A 26,785-nucleotide genomic window follows, 5' to 3' on the forward strand; every position below is an offset into this window, starting at 1 on the left:
TATAATTATAGAATTATATAGATTATAGTTTTTATATAGTTGATTATATAATTGTACAGTTTTATAGTTATATACAGTTATATTGCATGAGGACAATATTGCGAATTGATTAGCACATTTCTGCATTGTCACTTCTTCCTGAGTTACTCTAAAATTCTCTCTTTGAGACATTCATTGATTTGCCCACTGGTCCATTCGCCCTTTCATTTTGATGCTTCCTATATCAGACGTGCTATTCTATAAGCTTACATAGTGTGTTATTAGGCTCGTGTTTTCCTGAAGACAAGAGATTTTTCCATTGACCTATTTGTGCCACAACCAAGACTCATGCATTAAAAATAGAGCTCTGTGATTATTGTGTTCATCTGGTAAGAGCGATGTTTTGAAGAAAACTGAAGGGGAGTGGGTGTGGCGATGTCATGGTTGTTTTCTCTTGTGGGTTTATCTTCCTGGTCTGTTTCTGGTTTTCTAAGTGTGTTGTTAATTCAAAGAATATTTTTGTAAAATGTGTTTAGGCACAGGAGAGAGATATTGAATTGAGCCTTCATTTCTCTTATTCTCAGTTAGTCGTGCTTCTTTGATGTGGCCACGAGGTAGACCACAGAGTTTTGAGTTTTAAAAGAAGGAAATACAGAGACACATTTATTAATAGCTCTTTTTCATGTATTTTTAATCCTATTTAATGAACTATATGTAGATTTTTTTCTACATTGTTTGAAGTATCCCTTTAGTAGCATTAAAAAAAAAAGTTCTTTAGCCTTTCTGTTTGTGGTATTTATTTAGTCATTTCCCGCTGAAACAAACATAACTTCTAATTCAGATTATTTTAAGGTGACAGAGATTACAAGCATTTGTTTTTGCTGAGTAGTTGAGCAACAATAAATTATGCTGCCTTGCCCATCATCTGCTCTGTGTTTAGTTATGACATATACAAAATCCAAGTTTAGCACTACAGAACAAATAATTAAAAGGGTAACGGAGTGAATTAAACTGCCAGCCAAGGGCAGCGGTGCCTCCATGTTTAGCTTCCGTGTTGCTCGGATGTATGGATTTTAACACGGACTTTAAGTAATGTAGCACAGACTCTGTTTTTCTTTATTTCAAGGGCAGATTCTTTTCTAATGTTAGTTTTATGCTCAGATTTGATACCATGTAATGATTCTCATAATTCTTCATGATTGCCACTTTTCTACATATAGAACATTCTGATATGTAGTTAATAAATTAATACCACATCTCATTTCATAAAGGATGTGAGCCTGCTCATGCCAAAACATTCTTTCTTTTATTTGCAAGACAGAGTCTAAAATTAATCACAGGCACCTAACCAGTGTATGTCACTTTTATAGGAAACAAAAGCATGTTGGAGAGTTTTCTCATTCATTTTTTCAATATAACATCACTGACTCTTGGAGATGAAAGGGACCTTACAATTTAGCTCCCTCATTGAGTGGAGAAAGAAATTGAGGCAGAAAGGGATTCAGTGTCTTGCCTAAAGTGCATGGTTGATAATATGGCAGACCTGAACTTGAACCGTTTATAAGTTTGTTATAAATTTGGATAATTGTTTTCTCTGTCAATATCAGATAGAAATTTGAATCCATTCTATTCCTGTCAGCCGCTACAACTTAGTTAACCCTGATTCATGTGCAAAATAAATAGCATAATGTCATCTATTTGGTAAATAAGTTTTTATATTCTCACAAACTGAATATAGGAAAATTATCATAAATATCAATAACCAATAAGAAAGTAGTATTGATACCCCATCGTTTTTGTCCTATTTTTTGAGAAAACCACACTTACGGACTTCATGTTTGGTGAAGGTTATGACTTCGTGTTTGTTTGTTTTTTTTTAACTATTCCATAGCTTACAATTTTAGTAATGACCTACAGATTATTTTCTAAGTAGGAATTACCATGTTGGTTAAGAATATCCCATCTTTTGCGGGAGGTTTGATTATGAAAGTAAGTATTGCTTAATTAGTAGAACATGATTTTATATATACTGTTTTTAAATTTAATTAAGAGGACCTTTGTATTTAAGTGTTTTTATTAGTCAATCAATTAAAATAAATTTATTCCAGCAGTTTCCTCTTTTAAATAAAAAGTGACAAACTAAAGATAATAGCCAAACATTATTGCACATTAAAATTAGTATGCATAAACCCACACACCTAGTAATTAAAAGATAAAATAATCAGTGATCTGTATATGAATCTGTGTCTGTTTTAAAGTTAAAGTTGGTTCCCTGAATGGATGACTAATGAAAAAAATGAGAGCCAATTAATCACTGTACTTTGAAGTATTAAAATATAGTGTCATAAACTTAAAGCTGACAAAATATATAGGCAGATAACTATTTCTTTTATTTACTACTTCATTATTATATATATTATGCATATTTATACGTAATATATGTTATAGAGCTTCATTTTCTGGCTCCTCAACTTTAATAGACAGCTCAGTTTAAGAATGTTGGATTCAAGTAAATAAGTTTTCTAGCTTACTCTTTATATTCAAATGTAAGAAAAAGTGAATGTTTTGAAATATTCAGCATATGTAAGGACAAGCTTAATCTTAATACTTCCCTCTTCTAAGTGGTGAGTGTTCAAAGAAACTCACTGGTTCCTTCCTGGTCTCTAGTAGGAATTGTTTTGCTATACAACATTGACTTTAAAGGCCAACTAAAGTAACCATTGGCTCGGAAGAAGCCTAGTAAAATGTATATGTAGGCATTAAATGAACCGTGTTTAAGTATAAAAAAACAGATTTGGCCATTTCTCTCCCCTGCCTAAATCTTTAATGACTTCCTCTGGATCTTTGGCTGAAGACCAAATCCTTGTTATGGTCAAACCAGGCCCTTCAGGATCTGCCTGCTTTACTGTGTGTCCTTATCTCCAACAACTCCTTCCTTTACTCTCTGTGCCCCTTCCTTATACCAACTTCTTCTCCTTCTCCTCTTTCTCCCTCTTCTCCCTCCTCTTCCTCCTTTTTTATGCCATCTTCCTTCTCAAGTACATTACATTATTTTTCTTCTGCTGAGATCAGTTGATTGTTCCCTTTCCTATCCTCTTCCCATCTTTACATCTTCGCCTAGTTAATGACCTAAGTCATCCTTCAGGTCTCACTTTATGAAGGATTGCTGAAGGAGGTACTGGAAAACCAGTACCTTTATATCCAAATTACTAAATTGAGACTGTTTTGTGACTTAAAGTAACAAAAATAATTTTAATTGGTTGATAGTGATTGTGGAAATTGTAGGAGCTTCCTGAATTTTGACTTAGGGGGAGGGGAACAACCATTTGCACAAAAAATATAAATTTCAATAAAAGAGAAAAATAGTCTCTCTGTGATTGCATTCCATGAGCTTTGCTTTGTATCATACTTGTTATCCATATTTATGACAGCCAGAGATGATCATGTCTGAAGTGGAGAAATGGGCTACATAATGATGAAGCTACATTAAGTGGGGTGGCTTATGAAGGAACTTAAAAGCATGACAGAGAAGCTTAAACTTAATTATTACAGGAAATGAGGAATGACATAGGGTTTTGAACACTAGCACATTATGGTGAACATGACATTTAAGGAAAATTACTCTGGCAGCACTGTACTAGGTGAATTATAGGACTAGAAAAGTTGAACAGGAGATATAAATTAATTAACAGAGACTACATATTAATATATTATTATAATCTAGGGATAAAGTTATGAAGTTTATAGTAAGGAGATAGTAATAAAAACAGAGAGGAAGGAACTAATTGAGGATATTTAAAGAGGAAAATAATACAAGAATGGTGACTGGTTTATAATGAAAGATGGTGAGTCACACACAGTTTCTTAATTTTAACTAAGATGATTGATGGTCCAACTGATGTCAAACTGATAAATACCCCAGAAGAATTGCCACCTAGAAAGAGGCATAGAACTATAATTCAGGTGGGAAGACATGGGAGATACTAGGATAAAGTAACTATTGAAGAACATATAAATATTTTGAAGGCGAGAGTATACAGAAGTGGTTTTTAAACTTTAGAGTAAATAAAAATTACTGGTGAAGCCTTTAAAAAATAATCCCTGGATCCTTCCCACATCTAGAAATCAGAATATCTGCATAAGAACCTGAAAATTTTGAGTTTACAAGTATCCATGGTGATTGGATGCAGGTGGTCAGGAAACACCCTTTGAGACCCTCCAGTGAATAGAACAAAGAAATGCTTAGAATAGAGAAATGCTTGGAAGTGTAAGGAGGAGGAAGTTTGAGGAGGAGATAGAAATCCCAGGAATTTTTAGAAAAGCAACAACAAAACAAAACAAAAAACTATCATATAACCAAAGAAAGAGTTCAAAAGCAAGAGGATATCATGTGTCAGATAGATTGTAGAAGTTAAGGAGCATGAGGTTGGTGTTAACATCTAATTGCCTATCTTTCACTTGCATCTGTCTGTATCCTCTTCTTGCAGGTATGTTTCTCATAAATAAATGTTTGGGTTTATCTTGAAATTCATTCCAATAAATTTTGTCTTTTAAGTAGAGCACTTTGTCCATTTATGTTTTCTGAATTCCTTCCCAATCATAGTCTGCTGTTGATATTCGGTCTCATTCATGTTAACATATTTCCTCAGGTGTTCTGTGATTTTTATTAACTGTGGGCTTGCACCTTTATCTGAGAGAATTCTTTGAACCCTGGGGATGAAAGGGGGTTCCTCTGGAAAATGTGCTTCTCTTGCCCAAGTGTCTTCCCAGTCTATACCATGTTAAATTAAATTCTTGGCTTGGCAATTGATGAATTGGTTTCTTGTTCATACAGTATTGACTATCCCATTATTACAGAAGAATTTGGGGTAGATCAGCAATTGTATATATGTTTGTATATTTCTCTATATATTCACACACCACACACATGTGTAAAGATATGTGCATATATACATATATACAAATATATGTGTATATGTGTGTGTGTGTTTAAAATACATTAATGCAGACACCTAGTGTGAAGGCCTTACCTCTAAGAGTGCTATGAAATGCGACATGGAGAAATAAGATAATGAGCATTTTCTTTTCAAAACCTAGTGAAAAACTGAGATTGGAAGGATTTACCTTGCATGGTCAGGCACTGTTTTAAAAGGTTTGGAAAACAGATTTTTAAGTTTTAAATATTATTTTATTGATCTTAGAGAGAAGAAGGGTAGGAGGGAGGGAGAGGGAGAGAGAGAGAAACATCGGTTGGTTGACTACTGCATGCACCCTGACTGGGAATTGAGCCCAGTCAGTATATGGGATGATACTCCAACCAACTGTGCCACTGGGGCAGGACTGGAAAACTTTTCTTTCTTAACAAGGCACTTCCCTATGAGAAATGGGACTCCTGACCCTCCCTCCAATAAATTCTATCTCTGAATGACTACTATATATGCAAGATTCTAAGCTAAGCACTCTTTATAGTAGTTAACATTGGTGTAATGTTTTGACATTGACATGTAACGTTGAAGTGTGTTGTTTTAGGTTCATCTCTGTCATTTTTTACTAATCGACTTTATTGACATTACTTCTGGGTGAGTGACATGGTATTCGGGCCTAACAAATGCAACACCATTTATGTTTTTCTGTTGAATTGACTTAGTTTCAAGATGCCCAGTGTTTAAGCTCTAGGAAAATGTTATTTACTTACTTGTCAGATTTTGGAGCATCATTTTGCAAATATACTTAAGTCTTTGTTTGGAAAGTGGATATATTAGGGTTCTCCAGAGAAATGAAACCAATAGGAGCTCTGTATCTGTATCTATATCTACATTTATATCTATATCTACCTAGAAACACTCTTACACAGACACACAGAATAATGTTTGACCAAATACCTGGGCACTCCATGGCCCAATCAAGTTGGTATAAAATGAACCATCCCAGAAGAATCAACAGATCAGATGTTCGATTGCTCATCAGTATTTATTGCACATTATCTCTGTCTTAATTCTTTCTTTCCCTTCCCCAGGAATTATTTACTTAACATCAACTCTTGGTCATTTGGAATCTACTACACTTCTGTTGATGGTTTGTGCTCGAGATGGTGGCGGGCTCACATCTGTCGTGAATGCCGATGTCACTATACACATTCTTCAGACAACTCTGGCACCTGCTGAGTTTGAAAGGTCTAAGTACACTTTCTCAGTTTATGAAGATGTACCCGAAGACAGTCCTGTCGGAATAGTGAAAGCAAAAGAGTCCTTGAGTAAGTACTTCTTATCCTGCATTGAAATTGATTGTTGGCGCATTTCCTGTGTTTTCTTAGGCTGTACAGTCTTACATTAAATCTTTTCTTCTCTCCATGCAAGAAGAGTGGAGACCATACGATCTGTGTCTTGCTCATTGTTCTTCAACATTATTTCTATCCCACAATTTTTTTCTAATCAGAAAAGCAATAGGTACTTTTAAAAGAAAGTTTTAAACAAAAAAAACTCAATGTAAACAACATACATCTCCATATCCCACTGCCCAATACACACACACATACACACACGCTTCCAACATTTTTTACAAAAATGTATCCTAATATCTTTGTTGTCTTACAGTTATCTTTTTTTCTACTGTATAATTTCTGTGTATTTTTTCTACTGTATATTTTTTTTCCTACTCTTTACTGCACAACTTTACAGGTAACTGTATATCATTTTGTCTCATGATACAAAGTTTGAATGGTTTTATGAAACATTTCTCTGTCGCTATCAATTTGAATGATTTACAGTATTTTGCTAGTCTGCATAGTACTCAAGGAATGTCCTTGTGAGACTTGTAGAAGTTTCTCTGTAGGAGAAATTCCTAGAAAAGAATTATTTGTTCACAGGCCTTGCCCTCCCCTGCTCCTGGCTCCCTCCTTTCCCTTCCTCTGTCCCTTCCCTCAACTTTTGTGGAGGATATTTGCCATTCATAGGTAGATATTATAGAAAAATATCAACATAAACTTAACTTGGCTCCCTCAAATATATTTAAAAGGCATTCAAATAATTTTCTGAATGTCTTCTCCTTTTAACTAATGCAAGAGGAATGATGACCGATAGTGAGCCTGTGCCTTGCTTTGTGTCCATTGGACACTAGCATAATCCACTAAAGCATCTTAAACCATATGTTCACTTTTCAACAGACTTTGGAGAGCTGAGGAAGATGTAAGACGTTGCATAGTATTCTCTGTAGATGTAGTATACATTAATATGTTCAGATTTCAGTGTTTCCACAGGTACATTCTTTTGACATACAGGGATTGCTTTATTTTTTATTCTTTCTTTTTTGTTTCCCTTTTTGATTCAGATTCCTCAGAGCCAATTTTTTACAGGATCTCCTCTGGTGATCTGCATGGAACGTTCTCTATCCACCCGTGGCTGGGCACCATTCGAACCCGGAAGCCTCTGGATCACGAAACACAGCCCATGGTGGTGCTCACGGTCCAGGCGCAGCTTGGCAGCTCCCCCGCCTGCGGCAGCACGGAGGTCAACATAACTGTCATTGATGTCAACGACAACCACCCAGTGTTTCCCAAAGCCTCGGACGAGGTCAAAGTGTCGCAGATCACACTGCCCGGCACAGCCCTGTACCGCGCACGCGCAGAAGACAAGGACAGTGGTTGGAATGGGTTCGTCCGATACTCCATTGCAAGCCAGAATCCAGGCATCTTTTCCATTGACCCGGGGCTGGGCGTGGTGTACCTCAATGCCAGCCTGGGCGCTGCTGTGGCCCAGAAGCACACGCTGACTCTCATGGCCCAGGACCTCGGCCTTCCTCCTCTAGCATCCTTGTTCCTGCTGACAATAGTTATCGAGAAACAAGAATCGAGCCCATCCTTGATTTTTGGAAATTTGGTCTATCAAGTCGAAGTTAGTGAGTCTCTCTCACTGATGACCCAAATACTGCAAGTACAGGCCTACCCGCTTGGCCCACAGCACAAAACCTCCCAGCTTCTTTACTCGCTGGAACCCGGCGCAGACTCTGCCGTGTTCGCTGTTCACCCTTACACAGGTTGGCTTTATCTGCGGCGACAGCTTGACTATGAATCCACCCAAACATATCATTTAAGAGTGTTTGCCTGGATCCCGGAGGACAGATTGTCACAAAATGTGAGCACTTCAGTAATTGTTCATGTCCTGGATGAGAATGACAATTCCCCTACCTTCTTGCATGATGTGTTGTTTTTGAAAGTGGAGGAGAGCCCCCTGCCCCAAGGGGTAATAGGCAAAATTACAGCAATTGACAGAGACTCGGGAAAGAACGGACAGCTGTCATATTTCCTTCTGTCTGATGGAAAATTCTTCAAGATGAATCCTCATACAGGTAGCATTTTGTAGCTTCCCCTTATTCCTTTAAAATTGGAATTGACAAAACCCTAACCTTTTAGTTATCACATTAGTGCAAACATATAATTAAAATTACAGTCTTTAGTGTATACCTTATTGATTACAGTACTGTGATTTTATTTCTAATGATTCATACTTCTCATGCCTCTCACCCACATCCTATATAATAAAAGGGTAATATGCAAATTGACCCTAAAGGCAGAATGATCACAACGACTGCTGGACCAGTCACTATGAGGCACACTGACCACCCCTTGATCCCTTCCCCCCCTGCCGTCAGACACCGATCACCCGATGGCGAATGGGGAACCAGGAGTGGGTGGCGGCAGGGGGCAAGGCCAGCTGCGGGCAGCTGGGGAAGATGGCCCTGATTGCAGGCCAGTCCTAGAGACTGTACCCACGCATGAATTTTGTGCACCGGGCCTCTAGAATTACAAATATACGGCTCTTATTCTAAATTAGAGATACAGTCAGAACTGTGTTGAATAAAGCCTTTTATAAAGTCTAATTTTTTACCAATCTTCTTTTTTCATTTGTATATTCCTAAAAAGTTAAATAACATTTTATAAAATATGAATGTCGTTGATGAAAACTAGAAATCAATCCAAGATTTCAATACCACTCTATTGATATATTTTCCCATTCTGATTTCGATAAGGGAACCATAGGGAAAGAAAGATATTTACAGTGATTTTTTTCAAGTTTTAATTATGAAATTAATTTTTTTCAACTTATACAATTTAAAATTTTAAAGTATGAATCATTAGAAATAAAATTTATATTGTATAAATTTACAGGGACTTTATTTACTCTCTGAAACCATCTACACACAAACTATGTTTATGCTACAACTCTATAGCTTGGGAACTTAGACTTTGGATAGCTCAAGTAACTTGCCCAAGGTCACAGAGCCAGAAAGAGATGAGGGGAGGTCACCACTTGGTACAATTCCTGGCGACACCATGTGTAATGTAGCCCATGTAAATGAGGCCCCGTGCCCTGTAGTGTATGGAATTTGAATTCAGTTCTGATTAACTTTATTCCAAAGATCCCTGTTGTGTGAATTAGGAAAAGATTCCCTTTCCTCTAGCAGGTGGAGCGCTCACCAGGGCACAGCGCTCTCCAAGAAGCCTGCAAGCTCCCGTTCACTCCCAAGCTGGTTCTCCTCTGCAGGGCACATACCTAGGTTGGAGGTTCAATCCCCAGTTGGGGCATATACCAGAGGCAACCGATCAATGACTCTCTCAAAATCAATAAACATTCTCGGGTGAGGATTTAAAAAAACAGTTTTATGTGTGTGTAATTTTTGTTAAAAATCATACTTATTGTAAATACTATAATAAATATAGGTGTCCCTAAAAATGTATACACACACTTTGAATAATTATAAAAGCAGTGTTTATTAAAATACATTTCATTTTCAAAATTGAGCTATCAGCTGTTAAAGTGTGTATACATATTTTGGGACACCTTATATAATTTATATAGTAAGCGCTGCAATTAAGTTCACCATACCCAAATATGAATTTTCTTTTTTGTGTGTCTCATTTCAACTTCTTGTTTTGTTTTACACATCATTTTATTTGGACAAAGAGGGCAAATTAAAAAATCTTAGAAAAAGCAATGTTAGGCAGTAGTTGCTTCACACTTACTTTCTCACAAATAGGTATTTTCCTAAATAGTGAGTTAGTCACTGCCTGGCAGAACTCTGCAGCAGAGGACAGACTACCAGAGAGCACACTTGGTCTCCAATGGCCCTTGACAAGAGGTAGAGGCAGTTTCAACTTGATGCCTGAGTCTCCGCGGCTGAAATGTGAGGGACATTGACTAGCAGTGAGTAGGTTCTAAACAAGAATATGTGAAATAAGGCTTGTAAACATTAAGAGTTATTTGGGAAGTCACTATCCATCCCTACACATATGTTTTGTGAGATAACGATAAATAACTAACTGCATATGTAAAAGAAAAACCGTAGCCTGAGGAATCTATTTGATTCTCATGGAGATAATTCCCATTATTTTAAAGTGATGATAACCACTGCCATGTGTATAATGATTTACAGCCTACACAACAATGTTAACTTTATGATTGCGTGTTTCTGACAGCCCTAAGGAAGTAGGCTCCGAGAGATCCTTCCTTGCCTGAGATGGAGAAACTGGAACCCAGACTCAGAGCTCGTGATGCCTAAGCTGAGCTGCAGTGCTTCTCTCCTTTACTCTGCATGGCAAGGGGGAGAGGGACAGGCTGCCGTTTAAAGTCTTCTGCACTATTACTAAGGTGCCAAGGAGTATTTTATCACTGGTTTCTATGAATTCAATTTTTAGTTCAAATCGAATTCATAGAAATACAAGAAATGGCAACCTTAAAGTGGCATTTTTGGGAAAAACTTCAGAAAATCCTTTCAACAGTAGAATCAACCTCCTCACATACATGGTCTTGGAAGGTGTGCTTTTACTCAGAGCTCTGTAATGTTTGCTTTTCCTTTCCACAGGTTATTTGTGAAGTGGTTCACAATGCCAGCATTCTAGTGCACAGTGTCACCCTCTTTTGTCCTCTGTGCCCCTCAGGCGAACTGATCAGTTGGGTGGCGTTGGATCACGAGCATCAGGGGCACCATCAGGTGACTGTCCTAGTGACCGACCATGGCTCCCCGCCGCGAAACGCCAGCATGGTGGTTTATGTCGCAGTTACTGACATCAATGATAACAGGCCGTATTTCCCACAGTGTCTCCCTGGAAAGGAATTACACATCAAGGTTTGTGGGGTTGAAATAGCCTTGCAATGGACTTGTAGTATTCTTAGTCATTTGAGCACCATCTTGTGGCAAAAAGCATGAATTTATCAAATCAGTCATGGTATGGCAATGCATTCTTTTCTAGAAGACCTAGAAATTGTGCATATGTCCAAAAAAAAAAAAATCTCATCAAAAAATAAATGGTTATATGTACAATTTGAGATCTCATATCCAGTTGTTTTAGGATTAATGTAGTTCTGCCTTTTGTATACAAACAATGATTCCCCATTATCAGCAATGCTCAGGCAAGGATTGTTTTTCTAGTAATTTGCATGCATCTCTTTGTGCAGAGCTCCTTATGAGTGACTGATACACATCTCTAAGATGGTTCATTAGAGATAGGGGAATAATCTGTAGCTCTAAAGTGGAGAGACACATATCCAGAGATTATAAAAGCTGATCTATTGGGGGCACAGGCAAGAACTTCTAATTATAGTTATATTATCTCATCTTTTTTTATTCCTATGTTTTTGTATATTTTACAATGTACATAATAAATTAGCATATTAGTTTACACACACAATTAATTAATAAGTGTATCTTAAAGGTACTCAGATTTTTTAAAGAAATGAATAGGTTGTATGAATAAAAAGTTTGGAAGCAGTAACTCCCAAATAATTAAATTGGACATTCAAATTGTGCTCAGATGTGCATAGGGTATTTAGGAAGCTAATAACTTTAAACTCATCTTCTAAGTCCTTATTTAAAGAAAATTTTACCAAAGCTAAATGTTTTGTCATTATGATTTTAGTCGTGCCATTAGACTATCCCGTGGTTTCCTTGCACAGTAAGACTTTTAAATATGGAGTTCAACTCCACACGTTGATTTCAATAGTCTAGGAAAGTTTCTGTTAATTATCTCTCCTGTGTGAGGTATGTTTCCTGAAATAAAGATTTATGTTTATCTTTAGCATGTTTTCGACCTTAACAACAACCTTTTAAAAAACGTCCTGAGAAGGTGATGATTGAAAAGATGCTAGAATCCTTAAAATACACTTGAAATCCAAGATTGTTTAGTTACTTTGACTTCTTTTTCCACCCTCCTCAGAATTAGTTGAAAGGCTATAGATAACTATAGCCTTTTTGTTTAAATTGAGTAAAATATTTAAATTGTAATGTGGATTCTTTTCATGGGTTTACACCCATATAATTTTTATATGGTAGACACTAAAATTATATGTGGATTTTGAAATAGTTTTTTAAATGCTTAGTAGTAGTGTGTGCTTTCACTTAAAGTTCATTGCTTTTTATTTAAAAAATTTTACTGAGAAATTTGTAAGCCGTTTGTTTTATTGACAGGTTTTGGAAGGTCAGCCAGTAAATATGTTGGTGACAACTGTGTTTGCAAAGGATTTTGATGAAGGAAACAATGCAGAAGTTATATATTCAGTATCTTCAGGTAAATGTCACTACCCATAAAGGATTATGAGTGTTTAGAATTTCCTCTTTCATTTATCAACTATCTACCTCCTTCTGTGGACATAGTTAACACTGAAAATAACACCAAATTACAAACAAAATACACTTGTTATGGTTCCACAGTGATGGCGAACCTATGACACGCGAACTCATTTTTTTTGGTTGACTTTTCTTTGTTAAATTGCATTTAAATATATAAAATAAATCTCAAAAATATAAGTCTTTGTTTTACTATGGTTGCGAATATAAAAAAATTCTATATGTGACACGGCACCAGAGTTAAGTTAGGGTTTTTCAGAATGCTGACACGCCGAGCTCAAAAGGTTCGCCACCACTGGTCTAGAATCACCTTTATATTAAAAAAAATAATAGAAAAGTTTAGTGAAAAGTTATAGTAGTTTTTTTGTGCCCTAAATAGAAACCAACCCACCAATCATCCACCTTACATGAATAATTTTCAATAGTGTGATGTGCAAATCAATTTTTATTGAAAGGAAAGTAGCAATTAGTGGATAACAAGTGGTATTAATATAAAGAAATATGATTTTAATAATAAGATCCATGAATCTCTATGAAGACTAAATATTCTTACGGTTAAAGTAAATCACCCCTAGAAAATGTCCTGTTTCCTCTGTATATTTTTCGTGCTATTTTTTTACGTTCATTTTCTCACAGAGCTTAAGGCAAATACATCTTCCAAATGCTCAATCACAGATGTATTTGGATTAGTTAATTCTGATTTCTGCATTGTCAGTTAACATTAATTTCCTAATTTTTGTGTATGTATAGAAGATCGATCTGATCACTTCAAGATTGATGCCAACAGTGGTGAGATAAGAACAACCACAGTGCTTTTGTATGATTATAGACCTTCCTACAGGATGACTGTAATTGCCAGTGACCAGGGAGTGCCTCCTCTTCAAGGACAGGCAGTTATTAACATTCAGGTAATGTTCTGTCATCGCCATAACATGTAGAAGGGTGTTTTAAGGGCCCGTTTGATTTTTGTACAACTTTATAGAGTGAAGATACATTCAATATATGAATACTGCTTTTAGAGAGCACTGCAGATGTATGTGTGCCTTTTTATTATCACTAGAGAAATTACTAGCCTCAAATAACTTTTTATTTGAACTTTGTACAATTCCTGACAAGATATGTACCTTCATCTTGTACAGGCATTAATGTTGCTTTATTTTAATAAACAAAAAATGTCTTTACTTTTTTCTAATTGTAAAGACTTGGTAAATTTGCAGAAGTAACTTATATGTAAACAAATGGCCAAATAATAAATCACATTGCTTTTTGTAATTTTTAAATTTAGAAAAGTCACTTGGGATCCATATTCTAAGGCTTTACTTTAATCAGAATGTGAAAACAAGTTGTGGGAAGTCTTCTTAGTAGGAAAAAATTACACCACTGAGTCAAAGATAAGATAACTGTGCATGGCTATTTTTCTTTGCTCATGCACATGATAATCTGTAATATTGAGACTGGTATGTATAAAAAATAAGAACATATACCCCAAAGAATTCTTTATTGATTGCAGATATATATTTAGGAGAAAATTCTATGTCAAAATTCCTCAACTCTCTCATTTTAGATAAACAAAGACACATGATACATAAATGTACACAGATGTTGTCATTATGGATATATTGGTCTCTAGGATTTAAAGTAATTTGGAGAACTACATATTCCACATTCTCACTGAAGTGTCACAAGACTATATAGTTCAGCTTATCAAAATATAGCATGGCCTCATATTAGAACCAATATATCATTTCCCAATTAGAACAAATGGGAAGTGGAAATGTACTTTCTCATCTCCTAGATATTATGCAATTTTCAATCATCAGAGGCATACTGGAATCTATAATAATTAGACTGGACATCATTCCAGATGTCATTCCAACATCCTTCCGGATGAAGCCGGGGCCAGAGGGAAGCCCGGGTCCTGGCTGCCTGCTGGTGGCCAGAGCAAAGCCCAGGTCCCGGGTGCCAGAGGAAAGCCGGTGCCAGGGGAAGGAAGGCCTACTCTTGCACGAATTTCTTGCATCGGGCCTCTAGTTATGTAATAAAAAATAATGCCACCAATTACCATATGTATTTCACACAGATAGAAGGGATTAGTTTCCAAAGTAATATCATCACATATACTGGTTCAACTGTTTAAAAAAATACTCCAAATTAATAGCTCCTTTTAATTCTTATTTCAGGTGATACCACTATCTAAAGGGAGAGCTGCCATTTCTCAGAATATTAGACATTTAGTTATACCAGAAAACTTGAAGCCTGCAAAAATAATGAGCTTGATAAAGACACCTGATCACTTTCAACAACACCAGAATGGAAAGCTACATTTTAGTATCGCGGCAGATGATAAGGATGGCCCCTTTGAAATCGACAGTTCAACGGGGGACTTGTTCCTTTCTAAGGAACTTGATTATGAAATGACATCACATTATCTTTTCAGGGTGGTTACTAAAGATCACAGCAAAACTCCTCCCTTGCATAGCATAGTCTTCCTTAGCATTGATGTGGAAGACCAGAATGACCATTCCCCATCTTTCCAAGAAGAGTTCATTGTAATAAGTGTAGAAGAGAATGTCCCTGTAGGAACTCTGGTACACGTCTTCAATGCCAAAGATGGAGATGGCAGTTTTTTGAACAGTAGAATACAATACTTCATTGAATCCCACCACCCTGGAATCAATCCATTTCTCATCCACCCCTCATTTGGCACATTGGTCACTGCATCCCCCCTCGACAGAGAGAGAGTTCCTACTGTTGTCCTGACAGTGACTGCATCCGATCAGGCTGTGAATGTGACAGACCGGCGACTGAGATCGCTGATGGCCAAGGTAGTGATTTTGGATGTAAATGACCACAGCCCCACTTTTATATCTTTCCCCATCGCTCATGTCAAAGAGGATGCCACAGTGGGCTCCTTGGTGCACCACGTAACTGCTCACGATCCAGATGAAGGAAGGAATGGAAGAGTAACATACAGCATTCTGTCAGGAAATGGAAACATGGCCTTTATGCTAGATGAGTCATCAGGTATTTGTCACTGTCAATTAAAGCCTCTGACCATTTGCTTACGTTGATCCTTTTCAGTTTCCTCTGTTAAGATGATGGTTCCAAATGAATGGGCTTTAAAGAAATGTTACTTAATTTTGTGTTTAACTTCTATATGTGATAGGTACAGAGGTTGTATTCAGAGAACCAACTGTAATTGGCCCGTTCGTTGATATTGACTATGATTTATAACTAGCTTACATTTCATGAGATGAATCTACAGTAGCAGCAGACTTCTTTGCTCCCATTATGGGTAGTCACAGAGTTGGAGATGGTGCCAAAAGTACAAAAAGGTAGAATATGACTAACCAACAGCATTATTCAAAGGCTTTAGTATGGAAATTTATCTTTAAGATCGTACATCATACAAACATGCTTTTGTAAATAGTTGGAATTTATTTATCTATTTAGTAGAGGCCCAGTGCACGAAATTTGTGCACGGGTAGGGTCCCTAGGCCTGGCAGGCGATCAGGGGATCAGGGCCAATCAGGTTCCCCACCTCCCCACCTTCCTGCCTCCTCCTTCCCTCACTCTCTCAGTGCCCCTGCTGGTCGCCCACCATGTTCCATGCCACCCCCTGGTGGTCAGCGCACGTGATAGCGAGAGATTGAACTCCCATTCTCCCAGTCTCCCGAGGGGACACTTTGCATATTAGCCTTTTATATATATAGATTTTAAAGAGAGCAACATTGATTTGTTGTTTCACTTATTTATGCATTCATCGGTTGATTTTTGTATGTGCCCTGACTGGGGATCAAACCTGCAACCTTGGCATATTAGGACGATGCTCTGACCAACTGAGTATCTGATCAGGATAGAAATAATGTACTTTTAAATAGTTGCATTGATTTGGGTATAAGACCCTTACTTCTCATGTCAAGTGTACCATTTTTTTTTCCAGAAGCATTTATTCACTGTCAAGTTCTCTGTAGAAATGTCACTAACTGCTACTTTATTTGTCTTGTTCTTATGAAATTGCCAATTAACATCTACTAAAATTTCTGATGTTGTGTGATGTATGAAGTGTCATTCTTATAAAACTGGAAATGAACTTCTCATGGTCTGATTTTCAGGAGATACTGAGGAGATGGATTGCCATCTCAACCTCTAAAAATAGTCATTTCTGCATGAGCCTTAGAAAAAAAAATCTCAGATGTATGCCAGTTGGCCCCACCATTAATAAGACCATAATTTGGAATGGGACTGAATGTGTAGGATTTGGAAGTCATGATTATAGTCTGGCTATATACTGCTGAAAAATTTTTATCAAAATATTTATTGAATACTGTACATATGGTTTCTTTCTGAGGCATGCGTGAACATCACCTAAAAGCCCAACTGACAGAGAGATAGTCCAGACCTGGTTACTGATTACTGTTAGAGCTGGGGTCTCCAAGGACCTGTTTCAGTGATGCTTAAAATGTTTTCCACAATGGCTAAGGAAGGTCTATTTCAGATTTTTAACAAGGATGGATAAAATTAGAACTGTGTCTCATATATAGGCCTCATGAATCTTGAACAATTGCAGTGGCTGTTACAGTTGACACATTTTTCAATGACATAAAATGATAATTGCTGAATGCTTTCATGTGAGATGGGCTATCGTTTCTCTCACGGGGCTCATATTTCTTATAATGATTTTTTTTCAATGGCTTTTGGCTGTAAGTAATTACTGGAAAACTGTTATATAAAAATGAAGCAGTAAACCTCTTTAATTATTTGAAGAAAAGTTCTTATAGGATGAGCATGTTTTTAGAGAAGCAAACAGCAATCCTAAAAGAAAAAGTGTGACAGTTGGACTCATGGGAGCTATATGTGTGCACGGCTTTTTAACATTTTGCTTCCATGAGTTATATGCTCCAATGGCAATCGGATGGAGACACGTTTTATTCATGAAATTTGTTGTCTGAGTTATAAAGTTTGTACTATTTTTAGTTAATAAAAAAGATAGCAGAGCAAGTATAAGGAGATTATAAGTCTTTAATAAGTTATTTAATAAGGCTAAATATATTAAGCAATGCAGCTGTACTCATTTTTTTTGTTACTTGGTCACTTTAAACATGAATTGTCATTTGACCTGAAGATGTATACTGTTAAAACCTAGTGTCTTAAATAATGAAGGTCAGTCCTAGCTGGTTTGGCTCAGTGGATACAGCATCGGCCTGTGGACTGAAGGGTCCCGGGTTCGATTCCTGTCAAGGGCACAGCCCAGGTTGCGGACTCGATCCCCAGTAGGGGGCATCAGCTGATCAATGATTCTTATCATTGATGTTTCTAACTCTCTCTCCCTCTCCCTTCCTCTCTGAAATCAATAAAAATATATTTTTAAAAAAATGAAGGTTGATGTTGGGTAGAAAAATCATTTTGATATCATCTTCACGGGAAAGAATGGTTTATAATAGATTATTTTTGAATTTTCATTCATCCTTATAGTTTAAATTAGGGTGACTTTTCTGATGAAAAATGCTCTCATTTTATTTTAGATAATATATAAATTTAAAGTCAGTCTAATCAGATTTATTATATAATAAAGAAAGTTTCTGAAGTTTTAGCAAGTTAGATAAGTTAGAGTGAGCTGGACTTTTCAGAATAATATTTATTACATATTATTTTTCTCCACTTTCAAAACAGGCTTACTAACTACAGCATGTTCTTTGGATTATGAAATGAAAACTCAGCACGTTCTGACCCTGCTGGCCCTGGATGATGGCGTCCCAGCACTTTCTTCGTCCCAGACTTTGACAGTTTCTGTTCTTGACGTAAATGATGAGGCACCAGTATTTAAGCAGCACCTGTATGAAGCTTCCGTTAAAGAAAACCAAAATCCAGGGGAGTTCGTCACAAGAGTTGAAGCTATGGACAGAGATTCAGGTAATTTAAAATACGGAAACTAAGTAATTAATGCTAAAAACACAAATAGACGTAATTTCAACTAGTTGTGTCCCAGAAAAATGAGACACTTGTGAATCATCTCAGACTTCTCATAGGAAAACCCATCCATGCGTAAAGATAATGTGTGTTTTTGTATAGCATTTTCTTATATTGATCTTTATCAATTGATCTTTATAATAGAGTGATGCACACCTAATTAACATAGAAGTTATTGATTTGATCTTGATGATAAGCAGAACTATGACTAGGTATCACCTTTTTTTCAGAGTATAATGGATACATTGAATACAGGAAGGCAAATGGTTAGTTCCTCTCTGTATAACATAATGGGAGAGATAGATGCTGTCAGACTGCCTGGGTTTGAACCCTAGAACTGCCATTCGCTTAACTCTGTAACCTTTAACAGGTTACTGATCCTCTCTGTTCCTCTGTTTGCTTATCTGTAAAAATAAGGCCTGATTTACAGTTCTAAGTATGAATGATTATTACATGTAAAGAACAAAGACCAGTGTCTAGCACAATACATAGTTAAGAGATGTTAACTTCTATTATTATTATTATTATTATTATTATTATTATTATTATTATTAATGTCAACCACTGTGTTGAGGAAATGACTTTGAAGTAAACGGTTACTATGGCTAAGAATTTGTAAATTCCTAGAATTTCTTGGAATTACTTTTCTTTTTTGTTGTTGTTAATCCTCACCCGAGGATATCTTTCCATTGATTTTAGGGAGAGTGGAAGAGAGAGAGGGAAAGACAGAGAGAAACATCGATGTGAAAAAAACACATCGATTGGTTGCCTCCCGCACGCATCCTAATCAGGGTCCTGGCCCGGGAGGAGCCTGCAACCAAGGTATGTGCCCTCGACCGGAATCGAAACCAGGACCATTTGGTCCACAGGCCGACTCTATCCATTGGGCTGGAATTACTTTTTGATATCACTGACTTTTTGTCATTTAAATTTCAGTAACTTTAATAATATCCTGTTTTTATTTTAAACAAAATAATTACAAAAATTACAGTGAAGTATTTGCCATTAACAGCATATGCAAAATTTCCCACCTGAATAAATATGAATAGTTTAATAAACCAACCTTTCGCAATTCACATTTTTATATAGCAAGTGGCATTACATAATCAGCATAATATTTTTTTCTTTCCTTATAAGACTAACAATAAGATGTTTCTATGGAGAAATACTGGTAGTTTTAATAGCTTGTTCCTCCTGTTTCAAAGGGGCTAAAAGATATATTTCCTTCAGCTTTTAACCTAAATTATATACCATTCAGATGCTTTGCTCTTTAGGAAAACATCGTCTTTTAGTGAAATGTATTTTACATGAATTTGGGTGTCATGCTACAAAAACTTCCATTTTAAGGGCTACCTAATCTCTCTTTTGACCAGAGTGGGGCAGTGTGATCAAACAATTTTTCTTACTGTGCTCGGAGCCGCAGGGGGAGCATGCTAACAATTGCTTGTTCCAGCCCGTGCTTAGAAAATGGATTTAGCACATTTCCCACAGTATGGCTTTTAGGGTGATAGAAACAAGAGAGAATATACATAAGCTTTGTATTTTACCATAATTCCGCTTCAGTGAAATTCTTTCAGTGTGTGCTCTGGTATAAATGGAGCAACGCAGGGCTTGGGACACCATAAAGCACTTCCCAAAGTACACAGACGTATGCAAACCTGTCACTAATGTGCGATGGAGCCGTCATTAAAGTCTGTAAAATGCTTCCTCCCATTGACTTGACTTTAGCTTCTTAATTTTATTTTTCTGTAATGGATTCTACTGAACAGATCTCTTGTGCTTTAAATGTTTGAAGAGGGAGGAAAGAAGTTCTCTTAAATTTGCATATGTCAACTAAAGATGATGACCATAAATATGCTTTCCAATTTTTATTGTCAAGTTGCCCAGTATTCGTGTGATTTTCTTTTAGAATCAATAGTCTGCAACCTGTTACTTGAACTGGTTGTTCATTATTCTGGATTATGGCTTGCCGGATGGAGAATTCAGATATGAAATTATTGTTTTTCTGGCTCTGCATTTATGGATACTTTAAGTACACATTTAGCATCTTCATGAGTCTCATGTACCTTCACATGTTTTAGAGACATTTTGGTTTATTGGAAATTTCAGTGTTTTTAATGAGGCCAGATCTGTTAAGCAAGTGGTTATGTAAATGCATGTGAATTTGTGTATATGTTTGTGATGTTGAACATATTTTCTCTCAATATTTTTTTTTTGGCTTGTTGTGTTAAAGCAATGAAAAAGGATTATGCAGGAGAATTAAATGACGTAATCAAGATTTTAACATACTGGCATCACATTGGAATTTATGAATGGTTTACTTTATAGTATGTATTTTTAAAAATACTACAGCATGACTTAATACCAGAAAGCTTAACATATGTTTTCTAGCATTCTACAATGTAGTTTTAAAAAATGTCAGCTTAAAGTGTTGGCCTTCAAAACCCATGGGAATTCCAGCACTGAATGTTTATGATGTATGACTCACACTAGTTCTAACAGAAGTTTTTTCTTATATTAAAAGGGAAAAACAACTACCAGGTTTTAACTAAGATATTAAAACTGCTACAGTATTTGGAGCCACCAACAAGAGCTCCATTGTTAGTGAGAAAAGACCTTCCCCCCTTGACCCCTCTCCACTGCTGAGAGGAAAGGGTCCCCCTCCAGGGAAGATGACTCGCTCCTGGCTGATACCTTTACTTAATAGTGGCAAATATCAAATAACTTAACAGTACATTGCCATGCAGAAGAGTTGAAGTCTACAATGAGTTCTTATTGTCTATTCCATAAAAATGTATTCTCTATCCGGGTTTACCTTGAATGAACTCCACATCTGGTTTCCTAGACAACATCTCATGCTAGATGAACAACTCCCAACATCCTACACTCAGAGCGAGGGGCAGTGTGGCGGTGCCAGTATTTTATCTATTTCATGGGGTCTAAGGCACCCTTACTTGTAAATTGTATCTCAATTTAGGAATTCTAAAATGTGAAAAAATGTGTCTTAGAATTAATGAAATAGTAAACAGAAGGAAAAAAAAGAGAGAGAGAGAGAGAGTAAGGAGCACTGATAACCTCACTCACCCAGAGGGAATCACTGGTGAAGTTGATATAGTCATATTTTATTGAATCCATGGTAGTGTGATTGTATACTGGTAATTAGTTACTGTGTGCCTGCTGATTAGGCTGTGAACTTCTCATGGATTGAGGACACAGTTTAGTCACTTTCATCCCAGCACCCTTACATAGTACAAGCTATGACTTGGGAGCTCAGTAAATATGTTTGGCTGTGTGATCTGAGAAACTGGAGCATCTGTGAAATAAGCTGCTTCAAGTTGCCTTCACTCTTCAGAATCCGTTCATTTATTTATCTCTTCATTCAGTCAACCAGGCATGATCCTGTTTTTGCTTCAGAAATGTCTGAGCTGCATGGCATTGCACAATTGAGGGGTTCTATGAAAAATTATCGTCTTAAAAAAGCATTTCTGAAAAGAGCACGCTCCTGGTCAGAATTCTTTATTAATTCCCCACAGTTTTGATGCTAAAGTTCTATTGTTTTTTAGCTTAACAACCAGTCATTTTATGACATGATTTCAGCTTTCCTCTGTCCTCAACTCCTACCATGCTCCCACCCATTACTCTAGGATAGGGTTCTGCCAACTTTTTTTAAAAACATTTTTACTTTATTATTATTTTTATATATTTTTTGTTGATTTCAGAAAGGAAGGGAGAGAGAGCTAGAAACATCAATGGTGAGAGAGAATCATTGATTGGCTGCCTCCTACACACCCCCTACTGGGGATCACGCCTGCAACCCAGGCATGTGCCCTTGACCAGAAATGAACCCGGGATCCTTCAGTCTGCAGGCCAACACTCCATCTACTGAGCCAAACCAGCTAGGGTGGGTTCCGCCAACTTTTCTCTGTGAAGGGGGAGATAGTACAGGTTTTAGGCTTTGCAGGCCATGTGGTTTCTGTTACTCAGTTCTTTCACTGCAGCAAGACAACAGCAATAGATAATACATTAGGAGGTGGGTATAGCTGTATTTCAATAAAACTTTTCAAAAGCAGGGGCAGGCTGGATTTGGTCAGTAGGTTGTAGTTTGCCAACTGCTGGTCTAATACATGTATCTGGTTAACACATCTAAGTTACTTGCTACTTGCTGCTCATCAGTTCTGATTTTGATGACATCATAGTGGTGACTCAATGTGGTATTCTACCGGATGCCAAGATGATCAGGATCTTTGCTAAGTAGGTGATGGATGATAGTGGAAGAGTTTACCCTATAGATGTACTCTGCTGGTTGAAAGCCAATCACTTCTGCGAGTCCTTATAAATCTGACCACTCAACTTGGTCTGATCTTCAGGAAGATTAATTTTAGAGCTCCCGTAGAAGCCTTCTGGTGTTCAACTATGCCTGAGCTGCGTGTACAAAGCCGCAGCTTGTAATTTTCTTTTATTAAAATTTACCTCCCCCTGGCCTCCCCTAACCCCCGGCACATGCCCTCACTCCCCACCCCCAGTGTCTTGCATCCATTGGTTATACTTATATGAATGCATACAAGTCCTTCGGTTGATCTCTTACCTCCCCCCACAACCCTCCCCTGCCTTCCCTCCGTAGTTTGACAGTCTGTTCGATGCTTCTTTGCCTCTCTATCTATTTTTGTTCATCAGTTTATAATGTTCTTTATATTCCACAAATGAATGAGATCATGTGGTATTTATCTTTCACTGGCTGGCTTATTTCACTTAGCATAATGCTCTCCAGGTCCATCCATGCTGTTGCAAATGGTAAGAATTCCTTCTTTTTTACAGCAGCATAGTATTCCACTGTGTAGATGTACTACAATTTTCTAATCCACTCATCTGCTGATGGGCATTTAGGCTGTTTCCAAATCTTAGCTATGGTAAATTGTGCTGCTATGAACATAGGGATGCATATATCCTTTCTGGTTGGTGTTTCTGTTTTCTTGGGATACCATTTCCAAGAAGTGGGATTACTGGGTCAAATGGCAGTTCCATTTTTAAATTTTTGAGGAAACACCATACTGTTTTCCACAGTAGCTGCACTAGTCTGCATTCCCACCAGCAGTGAAAGAGGGTTCCTTTTTCTCTGCATCCCCTCCAGCACTTGTCGTTTGTTGATTTGTTGATGATGGCCATTCTGGCAGGTGTGAGATGATACTTCATTGTTGTTTTGATTTGCATCTCTTGGATGATTAGTGACTTTGAGCATGTTTTCATATATCTCTTGGCTTTCTCTATGTCCTCTTTTGAAAAATGTCTGCTTAGGTTCTTTGCCCATTTTCTGATTGGATTGTTTGTTTTCCTTTTGTTAAGTTGTATGAGTTCCCTGTAAATGTTGGAGATTAAACCCTTATTGGTGATAACATTGGCAAATATGTTCTCCCATGAGGTGGGCTTTCTTGTTGTTTTATTGATGGTTTCTTTTGCTGTGCAGAGCTTTTTATTTTGATGTAGTCCCATTTGTTTATTTTCTCCTTAGTTTCCATTGCCCTAGGAGTTGTATCGGTGTAATTTTCTTTCTGTAAGTTCCTACTACACTCAGTAACCGCCATCTCACATCATAGTCCTTTTTACTATTATATGGCCGAAGCCAGCACCATTTGGTCCTCTAAGGAATTTGAGTCCTTTAATAGTCACTTCATTACAGTGGGACACAGGTGATAATTTAATTGATTTTGATATCACGGCAAGTGATTTTCCATGGGCCAGGAACTGAGCAGTGCATTCAAGGCCAGAGACATAATCAAGCCAGTTTCAGAGTTCCTGTTACCTGGGACCCGCTGCTGGTGCCAAGTATTGCATTAGTCAGGTACAGGCAGGAAAATGAGAGGTTGGAAGGCTGGATGAGCAAAAAAGGGAATCTTGAAGTAACCCAGGCAAAATTCTGGAAAACAAGAAGAGGTTGAGATGATCAGAACCTAGGAAGAAAATGAGAGGAGCCTTGCAGAGACTGCTCCTGGAGTACCCAGGAGACTGAAAGCTGTGGGCGGTTGTTGCAGAGGTGAAGTGGCATTTGTGAAAGAAGCAGTAAGCAAATGGAAGGAAGGAAGTCCTGTCCCTTCTCCTTCTGACTCTCAGTCTCCCTAGGATGTCCCTTTGGGGCCGATACCCTTTCTTCCCTCTTACCAATTAAATGCTATTCATCTGCAGGTCTTGGCTTATTCAAAAGGCAACTTATACTTACTCAGTCATATCTTATCATGTGCAATCATAATTGCCTGCTAACTTATCTGTATCTAGTGCTATACTGTGAGGGCAGACAAATTGTCTTCTTACTATCAGTTATTTCTTAGCACCTGGCAACTACTATCACTCTCTCTACATGTTTATTGAATGATACAATTAATAAACTATCTACCCATGATAAATCTTCCCTGATCCACTTCTTCAATGATTTAATATATTTTACTGCATTGTCTATAACATTGATTTCATTGTCTTCCCCACCAGAGGGTAACTCTGAGGGTCAGGATAATTACTTATTATTCACTGTTACCTTTCCAGTGCCTGGCACTCAGTAGATGTGCATTGCATAAAGGAACACATGAATGAATGCATCCATGCATGCATAAATGAATGAAACAGCCAAATAACTGAACCCCAATGCAAACACATGGTGCCATCTGTTTATGAGTGTAAACTGAATTCCTTTTTCCTCCTTCCCTTCTTCCCACTCTCCTTCTCTACCTTTCTCCCTTTGTTCCTTTCTGTCTTTTTTTTTAAGATCAATGAGCAATATCTGAAGATAAGAACTAAAAATGACCAGTAGAGTTTATAATATAACCAGATAGTCATGGGTGACTGTAGAAAGAGTAGCTAGGTATGGCAGTAGTCTCTTTTCAAGCTAGTTGCAGAGAATGGGTAGTATATTTTTTAGAGACACTTGGCTAAAAAGAAAAGGAAAAAAAAAATCTTGATTCTTATAGCTAGAGAAGAATATAATTTTTTTTTGGGGGGGGGGGGCGGGGAATGAATGAGAAAGTCTAGAACCAACAGGAAAATTCCAAGGAGGAATTTGAAGAATTCTTTTGCCATGGAGACAGAAAGCAGGAAGTGGAGTGGAGTACAGATGCAGAATGTTGAGGGAGCTTTTTACTAATGTCCCACTTTATCCGGGAGTAGGAAGGGGAGAATCTGTGAGAGTGAGCCAGGAGGTGTTTGGGTGGCAGACACGAATGAGAGAGAGTTGACCAAGAGATTTGGAAAGATCATCAGATAACAAGGACATTTCTATGCCCTCAGTCTATGCTGTTGTGAAACTTTCACCAGCTCTGAGTATCTGCTAGATACTCAAGGAGGGCAGAGAGGTGGCTGGAAGGATCCTGGGTTGGAGTTTTGCTGCTCATCTTTGGCAAAAAGCGAAGGACCTGAGGAAATGTGCGATATAGCTAAAGTGAGAATTCGTGGGGCTGGCCTGAATAGGAAAAGAAATGAATTGAGGAGGAAAGTTATCCTAGAGTAGGAGCAATTAAGAGCTCCTAAGGTTGTAGGTCTTGAGGTCTAAGAGCAGATGTGTTTATGTGTCCACAGACATGGGTGGCACACACACATCCTTTACTCGGCGTGTGCCACGTTTTTATATCACAGAACAGGTTCAGACCCAGATCAGATTGCTTAGTAAGGTAATGGTTTTGACTGAATAATCTGTTTTCTTAATTTTCAAGTTTGGTGATGGTCTCTTTGTTCTGGTGGGTTATAAGGGTGTGTGTAGGAAGAAGCAAGGAACTGAGCTCTAAAAGAGCCAAAATAGAATACTTTAAATTTATCTCACACTATTTAAGTTGTGAAGGTGTGAAGTTTGGAGTGAAAATGTATGTATGCAAACTATAGTTATAAATAAAGATCTTATTTACCTTTAGTAATGCACCAGGTGGATTTCAGGTGAATGGGTTAAAGCCATATAAAATAATAGAAATAATAAAACCAGAAAGTTTCTGAAAAGTCAGGAAAATATTGGTTATAGTGGCAAACAAAGCACATTAAAGAACAATGGGAACAATGGAAGAAAGGAAAAATATAAAGAGTTATGTTTAAACCTTTAAAGATACTTATAGGTTTGACAAGTGTTGGAAATTTAAAGTCTTTAATATGTAATATATAATATATATGGGTAATGTATAGTAAAATCATATAGCAAGTGAGTAAATTTATTCAAAAATAAAAAGTCCAAAAATTAAAAGGTGCCTTTCTG

The 26,785-nt window shown here is 37.2% G+C and overlaps 1 protein-coding gene across 1 annotated transcript in view; it reads left to right on the forward strand.

Moving 5' to 3' along the window:
- Positions 1 to 26,785, forward strand: part of DCHS2 (dachsous cadherin-related 2) — a gene marked incomplete at its 5' end in the record, with an annotated part of 201,144 nt that overhangs the window by 127,771 nt on the left and 46,588 nt on the right. Inside the window, 7 exons of the mRNA XM_081090653.1 lie at positions 5,996 to 6,232; positions 7,306 to 8,322; positions 10,913 to 11,100; positions 12,439 to 12,538; positions 13,348 to 13,505; positions 14,778 to 15,621; positions 18,271 to 18,510. Coding sequence (XP_080946779.1) covers positions 5,996 to 6,232; positions 7,306 to 8,322; positions 10,913 to 11,100; positions 12,439 to 12,538; positions 13,348 to 13,505; positions 14,778 to 15,621; positions 18,271 to 18,510 — 2,784 coding nt within the window. The remainder of the gene's footprint in view (positions 1 to 5,995; positions 6,233 to 7,305; positions 8,323 to 10,912; positions 11,101 to 12,438; positions 12,539 to 13,347; positions 13,506 to 14,777; positions 15,622 to 18,270; positions 18,511 to 26,785) is intronic.

Source organism: Myotis nattereri (assembly GCF_964212035.1).
Source record: "Myotis nattereri genome assembly, chromosome: 5".
Taxonomy (NCBI): domain Eukaryota; kingdom Metazoa; phylum Chordata; class Mammalia; order Chiroptera; family Vespertilionidae; genus Myotis; species Myotis nattereri.